The sequence below is a fragment of the Lampetra planeri genome, chromosome 54 (assembly GCF_965212315.1).
Source record: "Lampetra planeri chromosome 54, kcLamPlan1.2.h2, whole genome shotgun sequence".
Lineage (NCBI taxonomy): Eukaryota > Metazoa > Chordata > Hyperoartia > Petromyzontiformes > Petromyzontidae > Lampetra > Lampetra planeri.
The window spans coordinates 1,427,695-1,451,009 of NC_136160.1; the positions used below are offsets into that span (position 1 = coordinate 1,427,695).

Here is a 23,315-nt window from a genome sequence, read left to right on the forward strand (position 1 = left end):
TGTTTTTTTTTCTCTGTGTCCTCCGGTTTTTCCCTGCAAATTTTGATTCAACGTGCGTTTCGAGCATTTGGCTTCTATAAATTTCCACATGATGATAAGCATCCTTCTTGGCCAGGTCGCTTCTGAAAAAGAGCTATAGAGCTCAGTGGGCGGTACCTTGTGAAATAAAAGAGTTAATAGTTAATAGTCTTTCCTGTGCCACTGCTGCTGGAAGAGCCCCTCCAGAGGGTATTTTGTATTTCATTGAATGGGGTTTCTCGCATTGCGGTGCCGTAGGAAGCTTTGCGTATTAATCAAATCTAATTTGGACTCGCACAGCGTCTCTGCGTGTGACTGCGTCGCAAGATGCTGCGCTTTCTGACAACGTTTGCAAGAGGTGGGAGTAGCCCGCACTTTTCCCCACACCACACAGGAGCCTGCTGATCGACTGTCGGCTTTCGCGACCAAATATTATCCATAATAGAGCTGCCACCTGATGGGCTGGTTGCAATTACCGGTGAAACGTCGTACTCGAACGGTAAATGTTGCGGTGCTGAACTAGTAACGAATTGGCGTGTTTTGTTTACGTGACAAACCGTACTAATTGGCTGTGTCGGGTGGTGGCGGGTTTAACTACACATTTATATTTACACGATCTAATCCAAAAACCTCTATTTTCATCGACTAACTGTGGTGAACTCCGGGAGATTGAATGGAACCGGTGACCTCTGCATTTGTAATCCCAGTTCGTCAACCATTACAAGTAAATGATAACAGGATGAAATTTTCCAATCAACTCCGTTCATCTGTGAAGGTGCACAGTTAATAGGCGGATGTGGAGTGTGTAGTGTGGAAAACGGTGTGACTGCAGCGTAAAAAATGACATCGTCATCTTCAATCATCGTGGTCATGATCGTCTTGTCATCTTCGTCATCACCACAATCATCATCGTCATTGTGATCACGAGCCACTGCACACCCCACGCCCTTAGCCCTCCCTCGCGGCTTCTCACTCGCACACTCCCAGCTGCAGCCGCAGCAGCATTGGCATTAGCGGGGGGGGGAGCACGGCCCAGGGCAGCGGAGCAGAGCGGCAGAGTGTTGCGTCTGGCGTGCGTCACGACCCGGCTCATTATAACGCGCGGCGTCGAAACCACAAACCCCCCCCCCCCCGCCCACCACCTCCCCCCCCACCCGGGCCCCCACCCTCCACCAAACCGCAGCGCCGTCGCCGCTTCGCGCCCAGCGCGGAGCATCAAACGAGACGCGCCGCGATGCAGCGCGCGCGTCAGCAGTATTTACAACCGCCGCCTCCCTCCTCTGTATCGACACCGAGGAGGCAGGCAGGCAGGCAGGGAGCCACGCGCGCCAATCGATGCCCCGCGTGCGGCCGAGTTTGTTTTGCGTTTTTATTTTATTTTTCCCGTTACTTTTCTTGAAACTGCCTCCGCACCACAACCGACGCGCACCACCACCCCTACCCCCCCCCCCCACCACTGGTTGCCCCCACCCCGCCCCCCACTGCACAGCGCATTTCAAGAATCCGCTCCGTTGCCCTTGTTATAGTTAAAAGTGCTTAAAAAGCAACTTTGCATCGATTACCACTCACCCTCGGGCTGATACGTGTAGATTATCAGATTTTTCTCTCGGTCGGACACTGAAACGGAGAGGAGAAATGGGGTGAGACAGGCTTCAGGTGAGAAACATCGCATTTTATTTTAATGTCAACACTTGCAGTGGTGGTTCTTCTTCATTTTATTTCACATACCACTACGGTAAGAACAAAACACCCACGTGCATACGTAGCACGGTGAAGGGAAAGGCTCACAATGGGCTCAGGTGGTGTCAGTGACACGTTGACTTTGTTGTTGTTGTTGCTGCTGCTGCTGTCGTTTGTTGTTGCTGTTCAAAGGATTTTCGCTGGAGGATAATAATAATAATATGGTTTGGCTGGCGTGGCCTGTCGGCTCGCCGCTTGTGGCAGAGGTTCGCGATATGGAATCCATCGGCTGCCCTGGTCATGCTTGCGGTGCGCAATCACCGTGACGACACCGCAACACCGTCTGCCACTCTTACCGTGGGTGTTACAGATCCCCTGAGCTTCATTCGCAAGAGTAGATAAGCAGGTGGATAGGCATGTAGGTAGGTAGGTGGGCAAGTAGGCAGGTAGATGGGTGGGTGGTTAGGTAGGTAGGTGTATAGGTAGGTGGGTCGGTACGTATGCAGGCAGGCAGGCAGGTGAATGGGTAAGTAGGCGGGTAGGAAGGTAAGTGGGTAGGTAAACAGGCAAGTAGGTGGATGGGGAGGTAAGTTGGTGGATTGGTAGGCGAGTAATTAGGTAGGAAAGGAAAGGAAGTAGCAATTTGAAAGGCACATTTTTCAAACCGAGTTTATCATTATTATCATTAGGTGGGTAGGTAGGTGGGGTGGGAATTAGGTAGGTAAGTATGTACGTAGGCAAATAAGCAGGTAGGTAGGTGGGTAGATAGGCAGGCAAATATGCAGGAAGGTAGGACAGCAGGTCGGTAGGTTAGTAGGGACGTGGATTGTATATTTGCGTCTATTTTGGCTTCCACGTTCTCTTTGCCGGCCAATTTGTGTTGCGCTTGGATCTCGTGGTAAACAGCGCACACGTGGGAAGAGGCAACGTTTACAGCACGTAGCTCGTCGTTACTAATTGCTCTTTTAATAATCCACGCAGGGAACAAAGGGTTCCTTAGGAATACACAACAGAAACTAAGTGCCTATAACGAGCGGAGCCCACACACTCTGCGGCACAGGAGAGGGTATAACAACAACAACAAATGCTCACGGAGGGGGGCAGGGGGAGAATCAAGCAAACTTCTAGCGGCTATGAGATACGTCTCCTGCAAACTCACGCGTTTTTTCCCGAGGAACTGCGCGAGAGAGAGAGAGCGCGCGAGTGTAAATTAAAGCCATCGCCGTCGGGCCTCCGCGGCGCGGGATTACGCCGCGACGAGACTCGCGCGCTTTATTTTGCCGTCTCATTAGTCTGAGATTCAGCTCGAGCACGACCCGCTTTGCTCCAAACCTCAAACGCCTGTCGCGGTCCGACGGCTGCGAGGAGGAGGCTGGGACCCCCCGTCCGGTGACAAAGCCTTCATTCACCACCCCCCCCCCGCCCACCCGGCTCTCTCGCCTACCCCGCGCCACTTCACACGCGAGCGATTATTATATTTTCTGCAGTGGCCACGGCTGGCTATGCACGGTGCCGAGTCTCATTACGGGCCCCACATCCCTACCTGCCGCCGCAAGGAATTTGAAAAATCCACACCAGCTGACGCTGCTGCTGCTGCTGCAGCGCAACGCTGCCGCAGACGAACAACCCCACACCACCCCCACCCGCAGCCCACACTCCCCGCCGCCACACCGTCTCCCCCCGCTCCCCGCCCCGCCAATCGCGGCCCAGAACTCCCACCGCTTCTCACCAGGGGACAGCGGCACGCAGACCTGACCGGCGTTAAATCCGTGACGATGGGCAAGTAAGCAATTTGTTGCCCAAAAGAGCAGCGGTCTATTTGCGCAGTCGGTAGACTGGCAAAAAAAAGCGCGCGGGCAGCGAGCGCGCCAATAAGGTGCATTAGTGCAGGCTCACGGAACCGGCCCCCACACCCGGCCCGGCCGCACCGCTCCCCCCCCCCCCAACCGGGCCGCCCGGCTACCCCCCCCTGCCTCCTCCCCCTAGCGAGGAACCTTGACCGTGGTTTTAATTGCCCGAGCTTTCTAAAAAGAAAAAACGCGGCGGCCGTGGCCAGAGAGCTCATTCGGAGCAGGGTTTTATATTCCTTCGGCTTAAATGCGCGCACGCGCACGCGGAGAGACGGAGCTGCCGGCTCAACATCCCTCTGCGAGCCGGACGCGCGCTCTGCGATACCCAACGCTGCTGCTGCTGCTGCGGCATCATCCATCACCGCGGTGGCTCGCGAGGGCCGCGAGAAAGCAGGCGCAGGGGTTCGTCTTGGCGGCGAGCGAGCGAGCTTCCGCACGACCACCTGACTGCCAACCACGATCACCGGGGAGCTGAACTTTCCGTGATTTATTACATCCTCGGTATATTACTTAACGCACTGCAGGCTCCCAATATCCACGGTGCACGGTGGTGCCTATAATGGTCCCCGCATCATTTTGTGATATTCTATTGTTGCTACTTTCATAATCGTTAAAGTGCATTACCGAAGAGCGACTCGCCGGGTCGTAGAATTAACTCACTTCCGTAAAATGTACTTTTCGGCACGTTTGGCCAATCCCACCCTCTTTGGGGATCGTTTTGGCACGAGGTTGTTAACGCACATCGATCCAAGTGTTCATTCCACATTCAATGCAGAAGCTAAGTGCGTATTGTATGTCATACAGGGAGCGGTGGTGCAGCGGTTAGCGGACTGTGCTACAAACCCGGTGGCTCGAGTTCGATTCCCACTCATGGACAACACCATGAGCCTTCTCTAGGTCACCTCAGCCTCAAATGAGTACCTGGTGCTGGATGTAAACACTGCCAATGGAGAGACAAAGGTGGTCGAGCGTTGATGACCCTTATTCATAGCACAAAGAGAGCCAGAAAAACGTCGCCCATCATATTTTTCCTTGCAAGGCTACGGTGTTGCTGACGAACGCGCGAGTCGCTCTGTTATTGTTGCTCGCGCAACACTGCCAACACAGCAGCAGCAGCAACAGCGACATCACCTAATAATTTGAAATAAAATAAGAAGTCTGGGAGTCATCAGAAGCGACGAGTCGTGATTCAGGAGCAGAGAGGCGGTGGGAAGCGTTCATTCAGCCGCAACAGCGACGACGTGCGGACGAAACGGAACCCGGGGCAACAGTAAAGATCCCCCGTATAGCCTCAACAGACTGCTGGGGCAAGTGCTGTTGGCGAGCAGCACCTGTGAAGGACGGAGTAGAAATGATTGGCCACGAGAGTACGGAGCCGGGGAGGCTACGTACGCTCGCGACTGACCGTTTGTGCGCGTCGCTCACCTAAGAAGCCCATCTGAGAGCTGTCCACCATGAACTCAATCCCGTACACCTCCAGCGGCTTCACATCCTGGAAGGCCACAGGCAGAGTAGGGCTCATCAATTATCATTCGTCAGCATCGAAAACCCAATCCTGTCAATGACTTTAAAAACCCGCATCTGTTCATTTAGATGCCATGTGAATTAAAATTGAAAAATATATATACGGAGTATGTTGCATTTTCTTTTTATATTAAAGATACATTTTTTTGTTAGACTGTTTGTCCCGCTGATATAGTCTGTCGAGAAGACGGTTGTTCATTTACCAAGGCAATCCGTGGTGTGATTTCCTGTTAAAATTGATACGCAACAAATGACTAAATTGAGACCATACATAGCAATTATCGCTCCCTACTGGCAAACTAATGCCCCAAGTCACTTTTGCAAATGAGACTCATCCAGTCCCGAGTTGTCACTGTTAAACAAAGTAACACAAATAAATGCAAAAATTACTATTATAATGTTTAAAGAAAATATTCGACTAGAGAACGGGTTATTGTCGGCAGCAACGGCTCACCTCCTGGGCTGCCTTGCAGCTCGTTACTATGCTTCTGCAGCAAATGTGAGATGCGATTTGCATGAACGATGCCGTATTAAACTAAACATTATTAAGATGATGAAATTATGATGATGATAATGACGATGCTAGCGCGGAGACCTTACCCGGCTGACGAGGGAGAGCGTCTTGCTGTCCTCCTGGTAGCGCAGCAGCGAGACGCTCTTCATGATGTCGGCGGCGAGGATGAAGTTCTTGATGCTGATCATCTGGTGGATGTAGAGCTGCGTGTCGATAAAGGCCATGCCCTGCAGCTCGTTGTTCTTGAGGCTCCACAGGAAGATCTGTCAACGAGTGGCAAGACAACTAAAACGTCAACATCGCCGTCCGCGTCGTCATCAGCCATGATCAATCCACTGCTGGATGAAGGAAACCTCCCCCAAGCCATTTGCCACATTTTTCCATCCAGCGACGCAATTGATTGCCTTGCACCCGCGCGCAGGACGATTTCATCGATCCGTCTCATCGGTGGACGTCCTCTGGAGGAAAGCAAGGAGGGGGGGGGGAAGTGGGGGCAGGTGGGGAGGGGGGGGGGCGGTGTGCAGGGGGGTGGGTGTTAAGAAACTTGGCCATTATTTTAACTGCTGCGCCAAGAGGATGAACCGGCGACCTCTGAATTGTTATGTCGAGCGCGCTTACCGTTACACCAAGGCCACTTCCCTTAATAAACTGAACCAAGGGGAAATTATTGGTTGGGGGAACATATCGGAGGTGGGGGGGGAGAAAGAAGGGAGAGGGCTATTTCTGTGCACAGTCCTGGGGGGGGGGAGGGAGGGATACATGTTCAGGTACAAACACAGACTGGCCACAATCATGTCTGCATTAGAAAGGATTTAATATGGCAGGGTAGAAAGCAATGGGAACTTAAGTCATTGATTTATCAATTATAAATCACTTCTTGTGTTTACGATACATTCACCCAATCATGATGTTGAAGAATATTTACAATTTACACAAATTATGTGCAGTGGCTAATTCGTGGACTGCGCTACAAACCGCGCTACCCAAGTTCGAGACCCGCTCACGGCCAATAACAGTGGCGAATATTTGAACTTGTCTTGGGACTCCCCCAAGTCGACTCGGCATTAAATGAGTATCTGGTGCGGTGTGTAACCATTACCACTGATAGCTCCGTGCCACTGCTACAATCAGTCGCGTGTGATATCCCAACCCACACTGGGCAACGTGGAGCATTATGGTCAAAAAGACCAAAGGTCCCCCAAATATCCCTTTAACAGACTGTTGTGGCAAGTGCTGTGAGCATCTATTAAAGTCGGCACGGCACACGAGGGGGTGCCCGACCACCTTTGTCTTCCCGGTGGTAATGTTTACACACTGTACCAGGTGTACTCAAGTACGGGAGGCTCTAGACCGGTTAGATCATCATCACTGCTGTTGGCCATGAGCGGGAATCGAACTCGGGTCAGCGGGTTCGTAACGCAGCGCGATAACCACATACACATGCAGGGCTACGTGCGATTAGTGTCATTCTGAAATAAATTAACAATTCAAATCATTCCGCGTGGGCGCCAACACCTCTCAGCCTTCCACTTTGTTTCCACGGCCCGCTCAGGCCGGGGCAGTCGCGGCTCGTCGTCCGCGCCCTACAGCAGCACACTCTCGTCGCGTTCCTGCTCAAAGCGCGAGCCACTGCGCGCGTGCTCGTACAGCGGTCGTCCGTCCGGTCGGTCGCCAACCGCGATAAACAAAATAAGGAGCGGCGAGCTCCGAGCGAAACCCCCACCCCCCCCGCACCCCGAGCGCGAAACTCACAAGGCTCTCGGCGGCGTCGCCGCGCTTGGCCGTACGCGGCACGGCCCAACAATATTGGGGATCTGCCAGCCTCATTGTTTATTTGGCGCTAAGCAGACTCCGCAATGCACACAAAAGTCAAATGATTAATGTGTTGGCAGCGGGGCAGGTGGGTGGTACGGAATACTTGCACACGAAAATGTTGCGTGCTCGAGCGGTGGCGTGGTTTTCATTGTAAGTTTTCGAGGTTTTTTTCCTTTAGAAGGCAGTCGATATATTCTCTCGACGGTGTAAATATTGATGGGAATGCTGCGGTAATATGTCGTGCTAAAAAATTAGTAAACAGACAGGCTTCCTCAGAAGACCAAGAGGAGAGCCGTGCAGACCAATGTATAACTAATTAAACAATGCCTTATGTTCATCGTCATCATCATCCGCCATGAACTATCCACTGCCGGATTAAGGCCTGCACCGACCAGGGTAGCAAATTAACGTCAGAGATGCGCCGCAATTGCCGTTGGGGTGTGGGGAAGGCCTTCGTCCCACAGTGAGTGGATTGGCAAGGGCGATGTTCAATCAATCTTGTTCATTATTTACGCAGGAAACCTGCACTTGGGGTCTCCAGGTGCTATCTCTAGTATCCCGCTTGGTGCATTTGGTCAGCTGCCATTGATTGGTTTCATTGTATGGGAAGACATTCCCGTGATAAAAACTCGACAGGCAGATAAACAAAAACTGGCTCAGAGGCACAGCAGGGCCAGGGTCAGGGGTGAACGAGGCGTGACATCAGCCAGCACGCGGCGTCACCGCATCACCTACACGCAGCTCCATTCGTTAACTATCGGCGATATCAGGCGGTACAGTTCAGACGACAACGACAAGCCGGCACTTGCCCGAGCCGTGCCGAGCCAGCCCGGCACGAGCCAGCCCGGCACGAGCCAGCCCGGCACGAGCCAGCCCGGCACGAGCCCGGCACGAGCCCGGCACGAGCCCGGCACGAGCCCGGCACGAGCCCGGCACGAGCCCGGCACGAGCCCGGCACGAGCCCGGCACAAGCCCGGCACGAGCCCGGCACGGCCCGGTTTGTGCGGTGGAAAAGAAGCGTCCCCCACCTTCTGCCCGATGGCCGAGACGAGAAACCCATTGCAGTGGCAGAGTGCGGTCACGGGCCCCTTCTGTTCCTTCTCGTACAGCACCTTGAACTTGTTCTTGGTGATGGGCTGCCCGGGCTCCGGCACCACCTCGATCACGTCCATGATGAGAATCTACGGCGAAGGAGGAGGACACGGGGCCGCTGAGCTGCGTACACCCTGGCAGGCTCAATGCCCGTGTATAGGCCGGTGCCGTGGGCAACTTGCGCCGCACAGAGACAAGATGCCCACTGGGGGTCCAGAAACTTTGCTACACCGCAGCAGGGCACTGGAACGGATGAGCTGAGACGGAAGGTGCTCCGAGTCGCCGAGGCATCTCGGCGAACTATAAAAGCAAATCGAAATCCTTAAACCCTCAGCCCTCGGTTCCCCCCAAAGAGGCAAGACGTTTGGCGGTGTATCGGTCGATGGGGTGGGGAGAGGGGGCGGGTAAAGACGGATGCAAACACTTTTACCTAACCAACTGAGAGAGAGAGAATCTTAAACAATCTTTGTAGGTGCTTGGCGATGTCAAGACGATGGATTCACTCACCCGTAAATGAGTACCCCGGCGTTTGAACATTTTTCCATGTGCTCCAGGAGTTAATGTGTGCATTGTCCCGACTGAAATGCAGCGAGTTTTATCGCGCATGCACGCGTGCGCGGCGACCCGAGTTCGATTAACGCTCATCTGAACCTGCCCTGGGCCTTCTCCCCTAGGTCGACTAAGCCTCAATTGAGTACTTGGTGCGATGTGTAAAAACACGAGGGAGACAAAGGCGAACGGGCGTGGTACTGGCCACCCAACCCCTCGTGTGCTTTTCCGGCCTTCATCGGTGCTCGCTAACAGCACTTGCCCCAAAAGTCTGTTAAGGCTATAAGGGGGATCTTCGTCTTTGTGACCCCCCTGCGTGCCGGCGACCCTGGGAGGCCCTTGCGCTTTAGAAACGCGCAGGGGCGTCCGCCGTCCTGCACGTACCCTGCCTCGGCAGGTGACCTCCTCGCCATGAACCAGGCACGTCCCGGCCGCCAGGTACCCCTTGACTCCCGACACGGTCTCCTCGCTCTTCAGGGAGATGTTCTTGAGGCACGTTACATGCTCCCAGTCCTCCAGGTCGATTCTGGAACGCGAGGAGAGTCGATTCGTCAATAAAACTAAAATAATTGTAATCGACCGCTCTTTCTGGGGTCGGTTAAGCCTCGGGGTCCTCTTAGAAACGATGGCAACTCCGGGAAACCGATTGCGACCCGCGACCACGAACACAAAGCGGCTGGTGTTGATGTCACTCTGCCCCGCCGTCCCGTCACCTTCCATATATAGCGCCTACGCTATCACATGTTTTATTGATTGCTAGACAGATTGCTACGTGTTGATGTGTCTCCGGGTCCTCCGGTTTTTCCCTCAACATCTAGAAAACATGCGTTTCGAGCATTTAGCTGCGAAACATTTCCAGACGAAAAGACACTTTGTTGGGCTATCATTTGTGACCAGGTCACTTCTGAAAAAGAGCTGTAAAGCTCAGTGGGCCTTACCAAGTAAAATAAAAATTTAATGAAAAGTAAAAAATTGTTCAGTTTTACTGTAAACGAATGACGCAAATCCGAAACATACTAAATTATTATCACGACAGCGTGATTCTCAATGGTTCAGTGTTGCTCTTGGAATCCATGGGAAAACAACCCCGCACCTCCGATTAGCACAGTTGGCTGCATTCTGTGCGAAAGAGGTTCAACATACATACGTACGTACATACATACACTCACAGACCACCAGCTCCCAATCGTTGGGCAGCACCGATCCGTGGGAACCACGCGAACCAAGAGATAGAAGACGGCTTTCATGTGCCGAGCAGCGCACTACGCTACGCACCTGGTGTTAGGGATGGTCTCCCAGCTGACGGGCGAAATGAGCTGAATGGAGAACTTCTCCTGGGTAGGGTAGATGAACCGCTCGTCTGCGAAAGGGAGGAAAACCACTCGCTGAAATCGTAATCGGCGCCAGCGGGTGTGTTCCCAAGTCTGTAGGGCCTCGGTTAAGGCGTGGAGCACAGACGTGGAAGCGTGGGATGTTGCTGCTGCCCTTTGCTGCCCACAACATAGCACCCCCCCATCATTATAACACCTGTTGCACACGGCGGTCATATGCATGTATGTCGAGCTTGTTTCGCACCGTACGTAGCGAAACGTGCTAATCGGAGGTGCAGGGTAAGGACGACAAACTAAACACGAAAAGCAGTTGTAAAGAAATGGGTTTTCAATCGAGATTATTCAAAAGTGCATAGCTCCAATGGCTTCCTAATATCTGTGATGCAGTGACCATCTATGTTCGATGGTTAGATATTGCAGGTGTAACCCCATTTGCCTTTCTAGATCTGATAGCAAAACAATCATGAGCATCTTCGGGGATAATATAGATGATGTCATGTATTACAAATTTGCGTCACAAAATAACAACATACATCTTCACGAGAGGGTCCTTGCCTATAACATCTGGAAGCTCATAAATTGCATGCCGACACATGTCCAGAGTTTACCTGTACTGAACCAATGCTGCTGAAATTATGCAATCCCTCAAGGCCTTGTGGATGATGCAAAGCGTGAATAAAAACCTTAAATTTGTTTGTGTCAAGTGGACATTGTCTGCTGAGGCCCAGGGCCAGTTCAGATAATCGTCACTGATGTTGGCCGTGAGAGAGAATCGAACTGGGGTAGTCGGGTTCGCAGCGCAGCGCGCTAACCGCCACACTACCGCTTCCCAGGACCACTCCAGTACACACACACACACGCATGCAAACGCGCGCACCTCTGTCCACCATCTCAAACTCCTTCTCCTCGCCGCTCATCCTCGGGATGCGGTTGCAAATTTCCAAAACGCTCGTGGTCACGGCGAACACCTTCGCACGCCGGCACACAACATCCAGGAGGACAGCGACACAGCAACGCGAGCAAGCCTTTGTCATCGATCGATTGATCCGCTGCTGAATGACGGCCGACCCAGACGCGCAGGCCGTGGCGGATATTCGACTGACCACACTCGGCCCGGGTTGGTTGGCGCGAGGTTGGCTGGGAGGCCCAGGGCGCGTCGACATGGGGGAGCACACAGAACCGCCCGACGGATTTGGCTGCAGTGCTGCCCCTCGCCGCTCACATCGTGGCACATCCTCACGGCCGCCACCTTACGGCAGCGAGTTTGCGCACTGCCGTCACACCCACGCAGGTGCTAGGCAGGCTCAAGCCTGCTGAGCTTCTGAGACGTGACAAAATTCGGGGTTGCATTTCAGGTGACTTGGTCGTCACCGTATGAGTGACACGGGGGCAGGGAATCACGTAGGAGTCGTGGGCAACTCACGCCAACTCCCGAGTGCAGTGTAAACAGCACTGTTTAAAAAAATCACCTGTTACAGATTGCCATGCATTACCGATTGATATCGGAGATTTAGAAATCATAAAGGTGATCAGCTACACTACTCCAGTAAGCTTAGAGCAGTGTGCTCCGTTATCCGCACTGTTTGGGGAAAGACACCTAAGCAATGTTTGTGGTTAATAAAAATAATAACGTACAGCCCATTGTCAATCCACTGCCTTGCCAAGTGGAGTTAAGTTTAGTTTCACCAGGCAGGGTGAGAAGTCACGAGACCAGGAGCAGCCTCATTTGAAAGCGTGACCTGGGGGTCACCAAAATTGATAAAAGCAAAACAAACCGACACAAAAGCACAGCGACGAAGCGAAGAGAAACCGGCGCAAAAAATCAGCGGCGCCCGGCGTCGTCGCACACCTTGGACTCGACGTGGTAGACGATGTGGTGCGGCGTGCAGCGCAGCGGGATCTTGCGCAGCGGCCACGACGAGTCGTAGGAGAGGTGCGTCGGCAGGACGCTGATTCGCAAGTCTCCCTGCGAACGCAGGGCGCCGTGCCACGTCACTCAAGTGCCGTGGCACGGCACGGCCGACCGACCACCGACCACCGACCGAGCGAGCGAGTCCGCAGGTTTTATTATACCAGAGACGACCGCGCAGTTACGACGGCAGGAGACGCCGTGACAACGCGCGGTGGAAATCCGAGAGGAGCAGTGCACAAAGCGCGCGTCCCAAACCGGCAAAACGGCACGGCCTTTTCCACCCAATGTACGACAACGTGCAGGGCCAAAGAGGTCGTTCTAATTATCTTCTTTAATGAACCATATTATTTGATGTGTAATGTACGATGTGCATTATGCATAAAATAATGTAATGAACCATATTATTGTATGTAATAATGCATTTGCACGGCTGGCTAAGTACTGTGCGAAAGAAGTTCAACATGCATACATTTGGACATATACATTTCAAAAAGAAGACAAAGATCCCCCGTATAGCCTCAACAGACTGTTGGGGCAAGTGCTGTTAGCGGGGGGGGGGGGGGGGGTGGGTGCCCGGCCACCTTTGTCTCCCCAGTGGAGATGTTGACACACTGCACCAGGTTAAGTCGACCTAGGGGAGGCCCCGGACCAGTTCAGATAATCGATACTGGTACTCACCGTGAGCGTGAATCGAACTCGAGTCGCCTTAAGCGCAGTGTGCTTAATGCTACACTACCGTATAATTACAGTATATGTCCATGTCTCCCGGTCACAACGCTAAATTAAAACATTACGCACAGGTACCTGTGTACTCAATAAACAGTACAATGTACTGCATCGCGCACACACGTACTGTGTAGTGCACTGTAAAAAAACGAACGATCATTGGATGTTTGGCTGCGCGGCATGAGAGAATGCGTTCCGTTAGCTACGCTCGTTACAAATGGGGGATCGTTTTAATAAGCACGATGTGTTCCAGCGAGTTAATATTGTAGATTAGTATACGGGGATGTTTGTATAGCGGGTGTGAACTGAGAATGACGATGAACAGAAAAAGCAACTTTGGGAACTGCCTTAGTGACACTGTCACTCATCGCAACGTGAAAATGCAACATGCAGACTGGAAAAAAATAGGTTAAAGAACAACAATAAAGAAAAGCATGTTGCTTGCAAACAGCGGGAATGTACGACTCCCATCACACCTTGCATGAATGTCATCGCAATATTCTCGGCCTAATCCAATGCGATTGGGGAGTTCCGGCGACCTTACCTTACTTTATATTTATAAAGCGACTTACTTAGTTCAAGGTGTTGTGCTGCTGTGTGTGAGCAGCACAACACCTTTGCGCGATGACGAACCAGAAATTAACAAGTGGTGGCGGCACCAGCAGCAGCAGCAGCACCAGCAGCACCACCAGCAGTAGAAACAGAAACACCAGCAGCAGCACCAGCAGCAGCAGCACCAGCAGCAGCACCAGCAGCAACACCAGCACCAGCAGCACCACCAGCAGTAGAAACAGAAACACCAGCAGCAGCACCAGCAGCAGCAGCAGCAGCAGCACACCAGCAGCACACCAGCAGCACACCAGCAACACCAGCAGCACCAGCAGCACCAGCAGCAGCAGCACCACCAGCAGCACACCAGCAACACCAGCAGCACCAGCAGCAGCAGCAGCACCAGCAGCACCACCAGCAGCACCACCAGCAGCACACCAGCAACACCAGCAGCACCAGCAGCAGCACCACCAGCACCAGCACCAGCAGCACCACCAGCAGCACACCAGCAACACCAGCAGCACCAGCAGCAGCACCAGCAGCACCAGCAGAACCAGCAGCAGCAAAGGCAGCTCACCCGCTTGTTGAAGTAGAGGAATCCTCTGGGGCAGTTGACGTTGTGGAAGGCGGCGAAGGACTCGATGGGTCCGTCGATGTGCATGGGGTGCATGCGGAGGGCTCCTCGCGACGTCATGAACACCCAGTGGGGGAAGGGCCCGCAGATGAACACCTGCCCAGAGCGTGGCAGCAGCGGGCGAACGTGAGGGTCAAGTAATGCTTTTTTGTGTATTCCTCGCCTTAGAAAAAGATGAAAAATCACGCACGCAGGAATTTCTGTCGCGCTTTCTAGCGTGCATCTGTCCCCGGGAATGATTTAATTATTGATGTCAAGGACCATTCGATCAAGTCCCGGAATGGCAACTCAGCTTTATATGAATATTTCGGTTAAACTGCACAGGGCACCAGTAACATTTAGGCACCCAGCAGCATTTGTTCAAAGAGCCTGGCTCTGCTGATGAGACCCAGAAAGTAAAAAACCGGTCCAGAGTTTAGTTGCTTAAACACACACTGCTGGATAATGTGGGTTTGGGAAGCAAATATATTTGATCGCCTTTACGGCAGTTATCGTGCCCCCCGCGTTACAGAAAGATGGCGCATCGACGTTTTGAACCCCAAGCGTTGAAAAAAAATAAAAGATTAAACTATAAAACTAAAACTTTATAAAACTAAACTATTTTTATCTTACCAGGTAAGGCCCACTGAGCTATGTAGCTCTTTTTCAGAAGCAACCTGCCCACAAGTGATAGCTCAACAAAAGTGGCTTATCGCGTGGAAATTTACAGCAGCCAAAAACTCTAAAAGCACATTTCTGAATGTGGAGGGAAAAACCGGAGGACCTGGAGAAAAATCCACGCGACCACGGGGAGAGAGAGAGACACGGCAAACTCCAAATATACAGCAGCAGGCGTCAGGGTCGGGATCGAACCTACGACCTCTTGTATACCAGGCGAGGTGGTTAACATCTCCTAGCCATCGTGATGATGTTGAGAGAGACACGCAAACTCCAAATATACAAGCAGCAGGTGTCAGGGTCAGGATCGAACCCACGACCTCCTGTATACCAGGCAAGGTAATTAACATCTCACCACCGCGGTGAACAAAAAAATCAAACACTGGAGCGGACCTCACCCCCGAGTATCCCGAGACGTCGTCGAAGGTGCGGAAGCGGACGACGCGGCCCCTCACCGCCGCCGTCTCGTCCTGTGCGCCGTCGGCACCGCCGGCCGGCTCCCCGTCGACCTTCCGGGAGGAGGGGCGAGCCTTCCGCTCGCGGAACGTGATGGCGTGCTGCACCTGCGGAGACCGTGTCGGGGCGTCGCTCCGATAAACGCCCGCGCAAAGCCGGCTTTTGGGCCAAAAAGGGGGCGGCTGGGCGACGTGAACTGGGAACTGGGCAGGAGACCTCCGGAGTTTCGAGGGCTTCGAAGCCCAGATATGAGGGGGCACTTGGGAGTCTCGTGACGCTGGACCAAGGTCAATGAGCTCCCCCGCCACTGCAAACGCCGCTCTCCATGAATGGCACATTGAGCGTATGTGTGTACACTATACTTTTTTTGTGCCGTACGTAACCAAAAGGTGTGGGCGGGGGGAAGGACAAGAAACTAAATACAAAAAGCAGTTCTAAAGAAATTATTTTGTCAAATTCGATTTAACAGTGCAGACAGCTCCAGAAACCCATCTGAAAGAGTGCGATGTGGTGACCGTCTTGGTTCGATGGCGAGGCAAAAGCCGCCGCGAGGATGACCGGAGTTCCAGTGATGATGGTTTGTGCTCGTTGACGTTATTAAATGTCGTCACTTCATAATGCAGCTGGTCTGCAATTAAACTAACGGGGGGGGGGCACCTCCCTCCTACCTTTTTAAAGCGCACTTTCAGGTTGTTGATGGTGAGCAGCGAGTCGTAGGGAAAAGCCTCGTAGATGAGCAGCTCCTGGTCCACATACACCTGCAGGTATCACACACACACAGATACACCATCCCAAGACACTGACTACGCAGTAACGCCACGGTCTGCCGTGATCGATCGTCGGCAGCGTTTCCTGAAGCCGTCCAAACCGGCTCACTCGCCAACGTCGACACGAGCGTACAAACGTCACCTTCCAACCCCGCACCCCCTCTCCACCATTCGCACAGTTGGCAACGTACGGTGCAAAACAAGTTCAACACACATTAATAAATACCACACGAAACAAGAGCCCGCGCGTGGCCGTGCATTTTGAGGTTCCTTGTCGCCGGACCGAAGCCGAAGGTCACAACGCAGGCTTTAAAGTTACGGTCCAACACGTAACTACCTACGCGAGGGGCTGCCCCCTGCAAAAGGCGCGTCCGTTGGACGGCGCGGGACTCACGAAGAGGAAGGGCTTGGATTGGCGGTGCCCCAGGCCGGCGAGGAGCAGCTCGTGCACCACCGGCATCTCCCCCTGCCGCGCCGCCGCCCCCTCCTCCTTCTTGGCCTCGACGGCGGCGGCCTGCCCCGAGGAACTGTCCACGAGGACGCGCTGACCCACGGGGAAGTTCTTCACCAGGAACACGAGCCGCCACTCGGGCAGCTGGTAAATCTGCGGCACAGAGGGCGGGTGGGGGGGGGGGGGCAGGCGGGAAGTTAGGACGCATGGGTGCTGTGGCTGGGTGGATGTTTCGGAAGTTAGGGATGTGAACATAATCTCGTTCAGTTCCCAATGCGAGCGTGATTTCAGTCCTAGTGCTAGAAGTGGAGTCAGTTCTAGCGCTCTAGATCGTTGGGACTAAGTTACAAAATCTACGTATGTATGTTGAACGTCTGTGCTAATCTGAGATGGCCAGAGCTTACAGGAGATCTTCACGCACCACCCGTGCGGGTGTCCACAGGCCAAAGATAAGGCTAACCTCAATCGACTGTAAGACAGTTCGTTAAGATTTGTCAATACATAATTATTGGAGTTGGTTCAAGTTAAACTCGCCTCCGCATAGCGACCGACACCACTCGATAACGTTCCCACATTCCATTCTCGTGTCCTAGGTTCAACCATTGGTAACAGTTCTGTTCGAGTTCGGTCAGACTCATGTTGTTTTCATTGCAGATTCCATGAACAATTAATAGTCGTGGTGAGTGATGACGGGGGGGGGGGAAGGGGGGTGACGGAGTCAAGAGACTGAGTTAGACTGGCGGTTTGGGCTGCGCTACGACTACAGAAGAACCCTCGGATGAGACGACGGACACAGCAATAACGGTGTTCATGTCAGGGCTCCGCAAATGAAATATGAGCAGCGGAATCTTGACCCCCTGTCAAGGGAGATCCACCATAACCCTGACGTGAGTGGCAGGAGGCGCTGGGGCCGACCAAGTGTTTGCGTGTGCGGTGGGGTCACGCGGCGGCCTCGTCAAAACAAATGTGCTGACGATTAAACAAAAAACGAAGAAAAATACTACAAATATCAACTTTGTCCGCAGATGGGCCACATCCATTCTATCTGAGAGTTTTTCTTTTGTATTTTGACTTTTGCTGCGACCTTTTGTTACAAGTATTGGATAAAAAAATATATATATACATCGGAAGAAGCAAATATTTGAATTTGGCTGCTCAAGAGAAAATAAAACTTGTTAAAGGAAGATAGAGGATGGGTGGATGATCAGTGGATGATCCATCGAGGATTGGTGGAGGATCGGTCGCTGATCGGTGGATGACTGGTGGATAATCGGTGGAAGATCGGTGGAAGTTCGGTGGAAGTTCGGTGGATAATAAGTGGAGGATTGGTGGGGGATTGGTGGCTAATCGGTGGCTGATCGCTGGCTGATCGGTGGAGGATCGGTGGAGGAGTTGTGTGGGCCTGCGACGACAGCCGTGGCGGCGCCGGACCGTCGCTCACCTCCAGGACGCCGCTGTCGCGCACCAGCGCGCTCCAGAACGTGGGCTCCGCGTGGCCTCGCGCCGCCTTCGCGTGCGCCCTCGCGCTGGCAGCCGCCACCTCCTCGGGGCGGTTGGCCTCGTCGCGCTTGCTCTGCCCGAAGACGGAGGCGTTCGACTCCCCGTACAGCATCTCCTCCTCGTCATCCGCGGAGCTGCGGGGGTCACGACGGGCGAACGCCGCAGGCGGAAGGGAGTTGAGCGGAAAATAGGTGGTAGAGACGCGAGTAGAGAAGATGAGATGTGGATGGATAGGGGAGGGGAGAGGAGGTGGAGGGAGGGATGAAGGGAGCGAAGGAAGGAAGATGGGTGAGTAGGATGTAGGTAGAAGTACATTCACAAGGTAGATTTAGTTGAAGGTAGGATAGAAGGGAGAGAAGGAAGACACCAGAGAGGGAAGTCAGCACATAGACAGGGAGGCAAGCAGGGTGAGAGGAAAGTCAAATAAACAATAAAATCAACAGGCTAATAAAAAAAACAACCTGCATGTGTTCCAGCTTCATGATCACTGTGTGCTCATTATCTCAACTTGCCCGTGGAAATTGTGAATTCCATTGACGTGAACCAGTCTCCCGACAGCGCGAACGCTGACTCCCACAAAGCGGTAATCATTTTATTGACCCGAAGAAGGTGATAGGCCAAGTCAACCACAAAACGAGCAGCAGCTCTGGCAATCGCTCGGACACACCACCACCTTCTTCTTCTTTCGCACAGCTGCTGATGCAGATGCAGAGCAACAAACTACAATGTCACATTCAGGTGGCCAATCCCAGATAACCGAGTCAGGAGCAGCCAAGTAGTGTATCGCTGTACAATGTCTCCTTCGCATTTGTGAATCGGGCATCGCGTCATTACACATCGTGACACTGGCAGAGGGGGGGGGCTCCACTCGAAAAAGAATCAGAATATTTATTTACACTGGAGGAGGAATCCGATTAACTATAAAGCTCTTTTTCACAGATATCCAAAAGGGCCGGGTAAGAACTTTACAACAACAACAAAAACACGGTAGTCGTTCAAAGCACAGGAGAGACAAATAAATCACCGAAAAAAACATACAAATGAAACTAAACCATACCCATCCTGCCAGGCAAAGCCCACGGAGCAATTAACTTTTTTTTCAGCGGCGACCTGGGCTGCAAACGACAGCTCGACAAAGTGGCTCATCGTGCGGAGAAATTCACAGCAGCAAAGGAACCTCAACAATCTCTGTCGAGGGCCTGCGGAAGGTTGTCTGTGGCCCTACAGCGGCGGGCAGCCATCGTACCTGAGCTCCGCCACGGGGGCGTCCTCCTCCGCCTGGCTGCACCGCGTGACGGGCGTCTCCCGCACCAGGGTGGCCAGGCTCTCCATGGTGAACATGCCGCTCACGTCACGGTACACGCACAGCGCCAGCACCTTGGATTGCTGGACGACAACCGCGGGGGGATCGGCGCACAAGGTTGGACGGCACGTCCGTTTGTCGATCGTCATCATCAAGATCGTCGTCGTCGACACGATCGTCCTCATCGTCGTCGTGATGAGGTTTGTTGTTATGGTTGTAATTGTCGTTTTACAAACCTTTTGTCAATCCACTGCTGGATGAAAGCCTCCTATCAAGCTGTGGAGGCTGTGGGGGGTTGTTTGACCAGGCAGGTTCAGATATCAGCCGCCATTGAAGTTAAACTAAAAAAGAAACTATTTTTTATTTTACCAGCTAAGGCTATATAGCTCTTTTTCAGAGGCCACAAATAACAGCTCAACGAAGTGGCTTATCATGTAGAAATGTATAGCAGCCAAATACTCGAATACTCAGATGTTAGCCGTGGTGGAGAATCAAACTCTGCTTGCCAGGATCGTAGTACAACCACGACTGCGACCGCTCCCGGCAATATCTTCAGTTAAGAGAAGCTACGAAACTCAATTAGGATTTTCTATAGGGGGACTCATTTAAGCCTGAGATTAGCTCTGATAACCTTGTGCAGCTGATGCAATCCACCCACAGCCAGGAGTTAAACCCAGCCTTAACGGACTGTTGGGGCAAGTGCTGTGAGTGAGTAGCACCTATGAAGGCAGGCACGGTACACAAGGGGGTGGGGGGGTGTTCAGCACCACGCCCGACTGCCTTTGTCTCCCCGGTGGCGATGTTTACTACACACCGCAGCAGGCACTCGTTTGTGGCCGAGCCGACCCAGACGCGCGCGCACACACGCAAGCATAGAGCACGCGCACACAAGAATGCTTATGCATCCACATTAGCGGCCGCAAGCCCCATACGTAAACACTTTGAGCCTCTCGCGTTGAACGGAGCGTGCACTTCGAGCGTGCCGAATGCCTCCTGTGGGAATGCTCCGCAGTCAAATTGTGTTAACGTGGCTCTTAATCTAAAAAAAAAAAAGGTAATAATTCTGCGCAGAGACGTGCACATCTAATAAGGACTCGCGTCAACAGTTCTCCCTACACCCACAAATCGTTCCAAAAATCAACACCCAGACGACGGGGCGAAGCCCGATGCCGTGCACGAGCGTCGTAAATTGCAGTTTGTTCTTTGAAAGTTTCGCGATCGTCGAAGCAGAGGAATTCACTCGTCGGAACTCTCCTCACAGCTCGCAGTCGTGACGTCACCCCGTGCGGTAGAAGTCACCCGAGCAGAATGCGACGCCACCGAATTCCCCGCAGGTTCCCCTCGCTCTACGCTCGTTCGGTTTGTGCGATTTCGCGCTGCATACGCGGCAAACCTATTTCTACCCAAAATTCTCTGTGTTCAGCGGTTTGAATTCACTCTCCATGCAGCTATGTGGTGTTACATGGGACAAAGTTGTGTACTGCGAGTACTGTGTCTGTACTGTGTGTGTGTACTGTGTGTGTACTGTGTGTGTGTACTGTGTGTGTGTACTGTGTGTGTGTACTGCGTGTGTGTACTGCGTGCGCTACTCGACAGGCAGCTGTTTCGCTTTGTGCGCCCTTTTTTTTTTTTTTGGAATGCATCGACCGCGGTCGCATCGGTCGAACCAGAACCGACCGTGGTGGTGCTTCACCCGCTGGAAAGGGCGATCGTCACGTCACCCAATGGGTGGGGCGGGGGAGTGTCTTGGGAGGTGAAAGCTCACCGAGTGCACCGGCTGCTTTGCGGCAGCCAGCCAGCAGGAGCCGTTCACTTTGTCCTCCTTGAGCAGCAGCTGCATGATCTGCCCCTCTTCGCTCAGGATGATGGCGTAGGGGTCGGCCGCGGAGCAGTGCACGATCGGGGAGCCCAGGTCCAGCGGGATGTGCTGCAGTTGCTTGGCTGGTGGGAGAAAATGTGCGCACGTGAGTTTGTTTAAGCGAGAGCCTCACAATTACTTCGACCACCCCAGTATTCCCACTCCTTCCACTGGCTCACAATCCAATCTCAGATCGATGTTAAGATGGTACCGTCTTCCAGATCCTCGCTGGACTCATCCCTTACTCCCCATACTCCCCTTTTATCTCACGCTTCTCCCCTCCACACACTCTCCTATCTCTTCCCTCTCATCTCACTCTACTCTACTATGCCCACTATCCAAAGTCGCCCCCTTTCATCTCACTACTCCCCTTCACCCACTATCTCTCCCCTCTCATCTCACTCTACTCCCCTCCACGCACTTTCCTACCTCTCCCCTCTCATCTCACTCTACTCCCCTCCACGCACTCTCCTACCTCTCATCTCACTCTACTCCCCTCCACGCACTCTCCTACCTCTCCCCTCTCATCTCACTCTACTCCCCTCCACGCACTCTCCTATCTCTCCCCTCTCATCTCACTCTACTCCTCTCCACGCACTCTTATTCAACCCTCCCGGTGAACGAGCCAAAACAATAATAATCGGCACGTCGTGAGATGCTTGTGCACTGTGTGACGATTTTATTTGATTGGCTGTGTCGGGTGGTGGAAAGTTCCCAATGACACAAAGTTGGTCACAAGCATTACGTAGTCTAAACCCCGATCCTGAACGCCCGTTAAATATTTTAATTTTAAAGTTGCCGAATAAAGATCTCGACATAATTTGAACCGAATGACAGTTGGCAATGCGTAGGCTTAAAAAAACTAAAAGCCACCGCAAATGTGTAATCAGGTCGGGAAAACAGAGGCGGTTAACGAGTTTCCCAGTTTAGCGATACGCGGCGCAACATACGTGACAGAAGTTGCGCCGGCACAAACAATTTAACAGAAGTAATTTGCGAGTGTGCAGGCTACTTTGTGCCACTGTTGACACCACAAGCCAACATCACAGTGCAACTCCTGATTGCCATGAAAATAACTCCTCACTCACCGCGCCGATTGTATTCCAACTTTGCATCAGGGCACCGTGTATGTCACGGGGAAAAACATTTATTCCACATACTTGTGGCAAAACATGTAAACAAGTATGCTTTGATAATGTATGCATTGTCCTTGAAAGTGATTGGCCTTCACGAGAAAGCCTCTTTTTTGAGACTTTGTCTCACCGGTGCCATAAAGCAAAGAGCTCCAAAAGGAGCACAGTACAAGGCCAATCCAAATGCCAACTTATTTATAGCCTGGGTTGAGCAGTTAACACAGGTGTTATATCTTAACACCTCCTGCGTGTCTGCTTTTACCGCGGCATTCCTTGATTTCGGCAACTGGTCCTCATTACGATTTAAGCTTTTGTTCGCTATTTATGTTTTCTATTGTGCGTTGCTTTGTTGACTAAATATCTTGGATATAGTATATATTCATTCGAGGTAAAGTGCACCTGAGATGCCTTTATTATTGCCGTGAAGATCGCGCTAAACAAACGAGACAACGATTGGTTGATTTGAAACATCGGCTGGGAAGCCGGAACCCGAGACCATCACGGGTCCCTTTTGTGCCCGAAAAGGCAAGTACTTTGTGCAAAAACAAGCGACCATCAGCAAAAAAAAACAAAAAACGACTGCCAACGCTAATGACTTTCTTTTCTTCTTTAATTTGTTTCCCCCGACTATCAATTTCTCACGATCAATGGACGAAAGTGAGATAACGCAGCCAAAAATGTGATCATTCTCATTGATTTCCCCCCCCCCCCCCCCCATTCTATAAGCACACACAAGCCCTTCCATTACAGAACCCACGTGGTTCCAATCGAGATTACAAACCGTACCGAAGATAACCTACGAGGACAAAACGACTATTGCCTGCCACGCGTTTAATTAGCGATTTCCTTGCACTTGGCATAAAACGTGAATCACGTAAGTGAATGTAAAGTTGATACTGCCAACCGCGACTGTCGTCATCATCAGCTTCAAATGAACCGTGACCGGACGAAGGTCCTGCCCCCAAGCCATCGCTCTTGTTATTGCGATTCAACAAT

General features: G+C 52.4%; 1 protein-coding gene across 1 annotated transcript in view; it reads right to left on the minus strand.

Moving 5' to 3' along the window:
- Window positions 1–23,315, minus strand: part of CPSF1 (cleavage and polyadenylation specific factor 1) — a 61,503-nt gene that overhangs the window by 18,141 nt on the left and 20,047 nt on the right. Inside the window, exons 20-34 of the mRNA XM_078617753.1 lie at window positions 21,094–21,269; window positions 19,272–19,411; window positions 17,967–18,159; window positions 16,469–16,678; window positions 15,976–16,065; window positions 15,250–15,414; window positions 14,138–14,290; window positions 12,223–12,339; window positions 11,251–11,341; window positions 10,318–10,402; window positions 9,427–9,568; window positions 8,430–8,582; window positions 5,673–5,849; window positions 4,974–5,040; window positions 1,588–1,635 (exon numbers count right to left, since the gene is read on the minus strand). Of these exons, the coding sequence (XP_078473879.1) occupies window positions 1,588–1,635; window positions 4,974–5,040; window positions 5,673–5,849; window positions 8,430–8,582; window positions 9,427–9,568; window positions 10,318–10,402; window positions 11,251–11,341; window positions 12,223–12,339; window positions 14,138–14,290; window positions 15,250–15,414; window positions 15,976–16,065; window positions 16,469–16,678; window positions 17,967–18,159; window positions 19,272–19,411; window positions 21,094–21,269 (2,007 nt within the window). The remainder of the gene's footprint in view (window positions 1–1,587; window positions 1,636–4,973; window positions 5,041–5,672; window positions 5,850–8,429; window positions 8,583–9,426; window positions 9,569–10,317; window positions 10,403–11,250; window positions 11,342–12,222; window positions 12,340–14,137; window positions 14,291–15,249; window positions 15,415–15,975; window positions 16,066–16,468; window positions 16,679–17,966; window positions 18,160–19,271; window positions 19,412–21,093; window positions 21,270–23,315) is intronic.